Raw genomic sequence first — 8,871 nt, 5'->3', positions numbered from 1 at the left:
TGTTTTACAAATAAGGACACTAAGACACAGAGACTGGAGAATTTTCACCTTGTCACACAGCTAGTAAGTGGTGGAATCTGGATTCCAACCTAGGCACTCTGTCTGCAGAGTCTCTCTCCTCTGCACTGTGTACTACACATGCTGTGCCATGACCAAGTGGCAGATAGATGGTGTGAGGTGGAGGCAAAAAGTGAAAATCCTAGCACACCTGGGTCCAAGTCATGCTCCAGTACTTATTAGCTGTGTGGCCTTGTACTCTGAGCTTCATGTTCCTTATGAGTAAAACAAGAATAATAACACAAAAATAAGAAAAACTACACCATAGTATTGTTTTGGGAAAATTAAGCAAGGTGATAATGGTAATATCAAAATCCTTGATATAGAGCCTAGCACATAGTAAACAATCAGAAATACCATTAATAATATTATGATTAATGGATGCAAAGAAGCAAGTCAGAAATTTAAGAAGAAAATGTTCTCCCTCCCTCTCCACATCCAAAAGAGGGTCTAAGACTTGGGTGATGATGGGTGAATGGGCATTTCATATTTAGTTTCTCTTTCGAGGCCTTCACTTCAGATCTTTCTCATAAGGATGGGAAGTCACTTGTCCCCTCCCCCATCGGTCGATTCCTTGAAATTTTAAAATTTGTCTGAATATGAGCTGGCCAGCCCCTCTCCTTAGAAATCCCCTCTTGGTTCTCAGGACTGAGTGAATGGGGGAAAATGAAGGGGGCTATTCCAGGCCAGGCTCCCTCCAGCTGTTCCTATGGCCCAGGTATTGGATTTAGGAAAATGGTAAATAGGGGAAGGGGAGGGCTTGATGAGCCCCCGAGGCCTGAGAGGTAGGATGGGGGTCCTGGGCCTCCTCCCAAGGTACCTGGACTTTCAGCTCTGCTTGCCCCAAAGGAAGGACTGGTCCCCAGATGGTGGGTGGGCAGGAACTGTGCACCCCAGATTCTCATGGTTGTCCTGAGGGACAACCTCCCAAGGAAGAAGCACCAGTGAGGACAAGGGATAAACCTAAGGAAAGGAGCACAGCTCCTCACTGTGGCCCCCACCTTTGACCATTACTTCTGAACCCCAGTCCCATGGTTGATGATGCAAATGCCACCAATGGGATGACAGGGCAGTCCCTCTCTCTGGAGAAACAGTGCACAGCCCCATTTTCTGTATCAGACTGCAGACTTAACGTTCTCAGAGCAGGAGCCAAGGAAAGCACAGGGAAAGGGCAGCTGCAGGGAAAAGAGGGGGGCAGGGTGAGGTTGTGCCAGAAAGAGGGGGACAGCAGGGGAATTACAGAAAGGGGAATTTCAGGCAGAAAAAGTGAAAGGCCATAAATAGGAATCAGCTGCAGGCCTCACATTCCCAGCCTCACATCACTCTCACCCTTGCATCCCAGTGGCCCTGCAGCCTCACACAGATCCTGCACACCAGAGACCACTGGTGCTCACACATTTGCTGTTGGCCTGCCTCTGTTCACCCTCCATGGCCCTGCTACTGGCCCTCAGCCTGCTGGTTCTCTGGACTTCCCCAGGTAAGGCTGAAGGGAGAGTCAGAGTGGGGGGCAGTGGGGGGTGCTGGCAGTGGGTAATGTCTAGATCTCAGGTTGCTTGGCACTGGATGTGAGGGACATGGCGATTTCAGGCAAATGCTTAGGACTTCATGTTTCGGTGAGCCTGGCGGGTCCTTGTGTGTGTACCTAAAAGTGTGGGCGTCCCTGTGGCCCGAATTCCAACCCAATGTGGGTGTGTCTCTTGGCACATCCTGGGGCCTGTGGCTGGGCTCTCTCTGCAAGTTCTATTTCCTGCTGCCTCCACTTATCAAGGAGAAAGAGAGAACAGTATATATTTGCTTAAGGTAGGGAGAATGGCAGACACTGAGGCAAGACTGATACTCAAAAATTTTAGCAATTAATAAGGCTCCTAACACCAGCCTACCCCGCCCCACACCCTTCCCACACTGTGATCTGCATCACTCTACTTGCTGGATTGTCCTGGGAGAGAGGTTGAGGTGATCAGGGCAGCACGAAGCCATTTGTGGGGCTCAGGGCAGTGGTTATTTACAGAACAGCTTAGAAGTATAACAATATATTTAGCAATCAGTAGGGCCATGTTGGTGCATACTGGCTGAATACCAGTTCTATCTCCTTCCCTAGCCTCCACCACACACACACACACACGCACACACACGTCCTTAATCTGAGCTTGGGCCATGGCCACACCACCCTCAGGGTCCCTGTGTCCTGTCACCTTTCCCCATCTCAGCCCCAACTCTGAGTGGCACCAACGATGCTGAAGACTGCTGCCTGTCTGTGACCCAGAACCCTATCCCAGGGTACATCATCAGGAACTTCCGCTACCTTCTCATCAAGGATGGCTGCAGGGTGCCCGCTGTGGTGTGAGTTGTGGAGAGGGTGTCTAGTCTCATCTCCCCTTTTAGCCCCTGTTGAGACTCCTGCCTTCTTATCCCCCTTCTCCATGCCAAGCCCAATCCCTTCAAATAAATCCCTGAAATGGGTTCCCAGACATGGTCCCCAGGCATGCTGGATGCTGGGGCTCCATTCTCTCTGACCTCTCACCCCAGGTTCACCACAGTCAGGGGCCGCCAGCTCTGTGCACCCCTAGACCAGCCCTGGGTAGAACGTATCATCCGGAGACTGCAGAGGACCTCAGCCAAGGCAAGCCTGGCCCTTCCTGGCCCTGTCTCCTCCCTCTGAGCTCCTAAGATTCCAGCCCCTCACCCTTCCTCTCCTTCCTCCTCTAGATGAAGCGCCGCAGCAGTTAAGTCATGACAGCACCAGAGGGAACCTGGAGTCTGAGTGAAGCATTGTGAATTATTTCCTAACCTGGGGGAACCAGGGACCAGAAGGAAGCACCAGGCCTCCAGCTCCTCTGCACCAGACCTGACCATCCAGCGCAGGGCCTGGGGTGTGTGTGTGAATGTGAGCAAGAGGGTGAGTGTGGTCAAAGCCACTCCACCCCCAGACTGCAATGCCACCAATAAAGCCACCTGGTGTTTACAACTAATTGATCACAACCAGCTACAGATTTCTTTGTTCTTTCTCCATTCCCACTGCTTCACTTGACTAGCCCAAAAAAAAAGGCCATCTGGCACCCACAGATCTGTCTGTATGCTGTCTAGCCAGGAGGACAGGAATAGAAAGGGGAGGTGGAATGGCAGGATCTCTTTTCTCTGCTGCAGCCTAAGGTGTCTCCTCCACCTAAGAACCTGATGCTCTGAGGATCAGCCTCATTGCTCTCCACAGTTCAGTGACACTAAGCTTAGGTCAGCTCCCTGAGTAAGCCAGTGTTTCATGCCTCCCAGTTTTTGCTCTCCATGGCAGGTGTTCAAGCATCCAGGTGTCTGAGGGATCCAGTGTCACTGGGGGGAAGGGAGTTGTGGGGAACCAACTCTCATGGCTGGGGGAGGCGGAGTAGAGCAAAGGGCCCAGCTTTACTGCCTGGGGTGAAAGTACCCATCTACCCATGCCCTTCCCTTGGTCTGGCACACTCTTCTCTCTCCTCTCCCCATCTGGCTTCCCAACTGGGTCCAGGTGCTTCTTCCTCCAGGAAGCCTTCCCTGACCCCAGGCTGGGTTAGGTAGCCTCCCACAGTACCCCTTCACGGCATTCATGACACTGACTTATGTTCACTGGTTTGTCCAAATTTGTCCATGTTCTCGGACTAAGATCACATCTATCTTGGATTTCAGTGTTTTTCTGGTATCCAGCATGCTGCCTGGCACAAGGCAGTCCCTCAATAAATATTTATTTAGAGAATGAATAAATATGTGAGGAAAGGCTCAGCAGCCAGGGCTGAGGGCCCATCTGTCCATTCTGTCCATACAGAATCTGACCTCCAGGCCAGCCCTCCTCTCTCAGCCAGACTGAGCAAGGTCCAGCCCCATCTTTGCAATCCTAGGGCCATGCCTCTCAGGGACACTGACAGACAGACCTGGGAGTCAGAGGTCAGAGACAGGAGAGAGGCCCACCGGTGGAAGAAGGAGTAGCCAGGGAAGCACAGGAGATTCTGCACAGAGGAGCCCTACCACCACCCCTGCAGTCTACATGGGCTCCAGGGCCCAAAGGCAACACTGAGACCAGAGATGTCTCCCCAGATGGGATCAGAAAGGAATCTCAACTCTGGGAGATGAGAGCCATGTGACTCTTGGAGCATCCCACAGGGCTGCTCTGTACAGAGTGGGCTCCTCATACTTGGAAAGTCCCCTGGGGAAGCAGGTTGGCCTCCAGATGGTGTTCTCTAAGGGCCTGTCCAGCTGGGAGTGATAAGTCTGTGCCATTGGGGTCAGATGACAGCAAGGAGGCCAGATTGAGCACTGTTGCCTGGGAAGAGAGGCTGTCATTATATCAGGTATACTTCAGCCAGCAATAAAACCAGGCCTGGGCAGGTCCTGGAAAGGAAGACATGGTGAGGGAGCTGTGGCAGTCCCTCCTCATCAGGCTGAGAGCATGACATCCTCTTCCTCTCCTCTGCTCCCAGATACAGGTGCTCAAAACCTTGGGTATCCCAGGCCTCAGAATCACTTGGGAAAACTATAGGGATAGTTTTCAAGAACAGCTGAAATAACCCATCCATTCATATGCATCCATGCATCCATTCATTCAGCTGTTTCTGCATGCATCAGACCTCCATCCATCCAACCATCTACTCACCCACTTCCCACCCAGCCATTCTTTGATCCATCCACCAAGCCAGCCAGCCATGGCATTCTAGATCTCCCAGCTGTGGACCTTGTGCCCCACACCCAGCAAGCCTAGGACAAACGCACATGGGAGGGGAGCACACTGCCTGAAGTCCTTCTCAGTGCCAGTGAAATCCAGAGGAAGTCAGTCCGCCACAGAAGTAATGCAAGTGCTCTTTCTGGACTATCAGAGAACATACAGACAGAGCAGGGAAGGCAAGAGTGGGAGAAGAAGATGCCACCAGGACAGGGGCCCCTGGACACTACCTCCATTACACTGCTACTAGGAGGTAGAAGAGCAAATCCTGAACTCACTGCCTGAGCCAGAGTCCCATGATCCTGTCTCTGCCCCACTCATTGTGTGACTCTGGGCAAGTTCCTTTCCCACTCTGTACCCCAAGACCTCATTTTCCCCATTTGTCAGATGCGAGAGAGGAGCTTGATATTTTAGACTCCTTCCAAACAAAGACTTGGCTCCTGAAGCTTTGGTTCTCACATTAAACCCCCCGTATTTGCATAGTCTCCCCACAAAGTCCTGCAAGTCAAAAAAACTCTCCCTGGGGCCACCCTCTTAGATCAAAGGAGGAATTCAGTCTCGGAAAAAGATAAAATAATCCAGGAGCTAGTGACGTGCCTTGGACTCAATAGACTTGTGCTTGACTCTGGAAGCTTGGGAAATGAAGAATATGAAGAATTTGGAGGAAATCTGAGGGTTGGACACTAGAGCCCCAGGGGAGATGGTAATGCAACCCTCCCCACACCGTCTCCAACCAGTGCTTTCCATCCTAGCTTTCTGCCTTCCTCTTTTTCCCACCCCCCAACCATACCAACCCGTCCTGGGCACTGGGTCTTACCCCCTTATCTCCCTCCCAGGTACATAAGCCCAGCAATCTGAGCAACTGGAACAACTGAGCATCCTGCTCCACTCTAACATTCTCAGCACTGTGACTCCATTTAATCAACATCTGCTTCCTGTTTCACAATCAGTCACTGAAGATTGTTGCATCTTCATTTATCCAGAGTTCGGGTGGGCCAGGAGCCCACCAGAGGTTGCCAGCTCTCTGAAGAGCAGTGTGGACTCCAAGTTCCCCAACCAGGATATGGAGGCCTTGTTGTCTGCCTCTAGATAGACACTTTCCTCTCTAGGGCACATGGCATCTATTACAGGTTCAAGGCCTGCAGCTGGGTGATACTTACCATTCTAAAGTCCAATATTTCAGCAGCCAAGATCTCCCTAAAAGTATCTGACATCCAGCTGGGCACGGTGGCTCATGCCTGTAATCCCAGCACTTTGGGAGACCAAGACGGGTGGATCACCTGAGGTCAGGAGTTCAAGACCAGCCTGGCAGACATGGTGAAACCCCGTCTCTACTAAAAATAAAAAATTAGCTGGGCATGGTGGTGGGCACCTGTAATCTCAGCAACTCAGGAGACTGAGGCAGGAGAATTGCTTGAACCCAGGAGGCGGAAGTTGCAGTGAGCCAAGATCACACTATTGCACACCAGCCTGGGTGACAGAGTGAGACTTCATCTCAAAAAAAAAAAAAAAGTATCTGCCATCCTGCTCAGGTTGCTCTTAGCCTTTGGGGCATGAAAAGTTCCCTTTCCTATCTGTGGAGAGAGCTCTTTGGGGAGAGGTTAGGTCTCATCCATCTCCATTGCCCACATTGCTTGCTCTTCTAGGGTCTGGCATGAAATAAGCCCCAGTACAAGTATGATTAACAAAAATGAAACTGAACTGGCCTTTTCCCACCACACCCCACGCCCCACCAGGAGCACATCCAGTTCTCAAGACGGCTGGGGCTATCTCTCTTGTGTGGTTGAGCATTTGTTCAGAGCCAACTCCATAAGGTTTTGATCATGTTTTGATCATCTCATGTTCAACTTCTCGGCAGGCAAGATCCATGTCACCCCCACTTTCTGGGCTCCGGGAAACTCAGAAAGCACCAGAAAACCTTAGAAATAACAGTTTCATGAAGGCTCAGGACTCCTAGTTGGGAAATTTCCTCTAAGTGCCCCTCTGTAGGAAAGAGCAGGCATTTCTCTGGTCAGATAACTTTCTAGATGACCCCTGAGACTTTGTCCACATGGAAGGACATGGCTCTGAGTATTAGCTAATTCTCCACTAGTGCTTACCAGGTACTCGGCACTGCTCTAAGTACTATTAACATTCTTATGTTGCAGCTGAGAAAATTGAGGTACAGAGGTTAAGTCACCTATCCAGGCTGGACAACTAGGAAAAAAGGCAGAGCTGGGGTTCCTGTCTGGGCAGTTTGGCTCCAGAATATCTATTCCGAACTACTACACATACCACTTCTCTGAGTTGACCTATCTCCTAATTACAAATGGAGAACAGTTACAGCAGGGCCAGATCTGGAGAAGCAGCCCATGGGAATAGGGAAAGCTGCTACTTTTGGCTGCTGGCCATGTGCAAGTCTCCAAGCTGAATCCTTTCTTGGCATTACATCACTGCATCCTCAAACAATCCCATGAGGTATCATTAGTACCATTCTATGTATAAGGAATTTATAGCACAGAAAGGGAGAATGACCTCCCAAGTCAACTCAGCTGGTGAGTAGCAAACCTGGGATTGCAGTTCAAGCCTCCCTGATGGGCAGCACTCGGATGGAGGGCTGGGAAGTCTAGTTGGGGTAGAAAATCTTAGCTTGCTAGAAAGAGCTAGGAAAAAAACAAGAGGAGAAGCTGGTGGCCACAGGTAGGGTCCCAGCACTTGAACCTAGACACAAAGACACACCCTGGAGGGCTTCCAGCCTCCTAGGCCTCTGCAGTAGAAGGGGCATCAGCTTCTCCAGAGCCTCAAAGAGGGGATCTACTCAGGCCTCAGTTTTCCCAATAGTGAAGCAGTGGAGAAGGGGATTATTGCACTACAGCAATGCCCACCCTACTCCTATTCCCAAGGGAGTATCAGAGGCCAGGACCTGGTGATATTTAAAGAAAAGGAGGAATGTAGAAACAGTGCTGGGGATCCAGAGGGTAGGGGTAGAGGCGGGACAAGGGAAACCTGTGACAGGTAGGGCTCCTGAAAAGGAGTGGGGCCAGGTGTTTGATCAGCAGGTAATGGAGGACCTCTGAAGAGCAAAGCATCTGAGGCCAGCATCCAACTCCCAAAAGACCCATATCTGAGGGCCACTTCCATCTCCCAAGGGGCCAGAGGGAGGCAGGGCAGGGTTGGAAGAAAAGAGCAAGGACAGACCACTAAGGATCAGGGTAGATGAAGGAGTTAGGCCTCCCCACTCTACTTCTAGGGCCTTCAGGTCTTCCCAGTGGCTCCAGTGGGATGCAGAAGATATGAGCTGTCCTCACTCCAACCTAGATGAGGTGGGAAAGCTTTCAGCCCAGCCTCAGGGATGACCAGATCTCCTAGGGCTTTTAATCTCAGAATCCCAGTCCCTGGAAATCTGAGCCTAACACCATCCAAACCCCAATCACGATGCCAACCTCCTTCCTGTCAGACCGTCAATTTCAAGGGTCCTCTCTCAAGAGGAAGCCAGCCCTTCTGTCAGGGCCTCAACACTGTAAAGCGCTCATCAGTTGAGGAACCCCCATCCCTGGCAGGATGTCCCAATACCTATTGTGTCCTCATTGCTGACAGGACTCCCATTAATGTCAAGGTCCCCCCACTACTGTCAAGCCACCATTCCTCTCAGGAAACCCTGCCACTGTCAGGAACACTCAACCTCATCAGGCAGGACAACAGCACTGCACAACTCCAGGGAGCACCATTCTTTCTGTAGTCTACATAAATGGCTCCTGGTATGGCAGCACTGAATGCCAGAGCATTTCTCTGAATGTTAGTGTAGGGCCTCCAGGGATCCCAGCGCTGCCATCACATAGGAGTCCAGCCCTGGGAAAACCCCTAAAGTGATGCCTCATCACTGTCTGCAACCCAGAACACTTATTCATTCCAGGCACTATTCTAGTTGCTGGTGATACAATAGTGAACAAGATAGATATGGTCTTGATCTTCATGAAGCTTCCCCCTCCCCTCCAAAAACAAAAGGAAAATAAAAGTATTGATCAGGATTCTCACTTGCAAGCCACTGAAATTCACTGGCTGATTCCAACAGAAAAGGAGCTTATTTAAAAGACCCTGGGAAGATGCAGAAAATAACAAGAATAAGTGAGCCTAGGCAGCCAGAACCACTCCCA

General features: G+C 50.8%; 1 protein-coding gene across 2 annotated transcripts; it reads left to right on the top strand.

Moving 5' to 3' along the window:
* Positions 1 to 1,361: 1,361 nt before the first annotated feature.
* On the top strand, positions 1,362 to 3,024 carry CCL19 (C-C motif chemokine ligand 19). 2 transcript variants are annotated; one of them, XM_002743041.7, is made up of 4 exons: positions 1,362 to 1,534; positions 2,265 to 2,397; positions 2,584 to 2,677; positions 2,764 to 3,024. In XM_002743041.7, exons 1-4 carry the CDS (start codon positions 1,486 to 1,488, stop codon positions 2,782 to 2,784), a joined length of 297 nt encoding a protein of 98 aa, XP_002743087.1. In that variant the 5' UTR covers positions 1,362 to 1,485; the 3' UTR covers positions 2,785 to 3,024. The 2 variants fall into 2 exon arrangements, with proteins under 2 accessions (XP_002743087.1, XP_078227266.1); XM_078371140.1 differs by having other exon boundaries at positions 2,584 to 3,024.
* Positions 3,025 to 8,871: the final 5,847 nt, after the last annotated feature.

This window comes from Callithrix jacchus, chromosome 1, assembly GCF_049354715.1.
Source record: "Callithrix jacchus isolate 240 chromosome 1, calJac240_pri, whole genome shotgun sequence".
NCBI lineage: Eukaryota > Metazoa > Chordata > Mammalia > Primates > Cebidae > Callithrix > Callithrix jacchus.
This window is presented reverse-complemented; position numbering and strand designations above follow the sequence as displayed.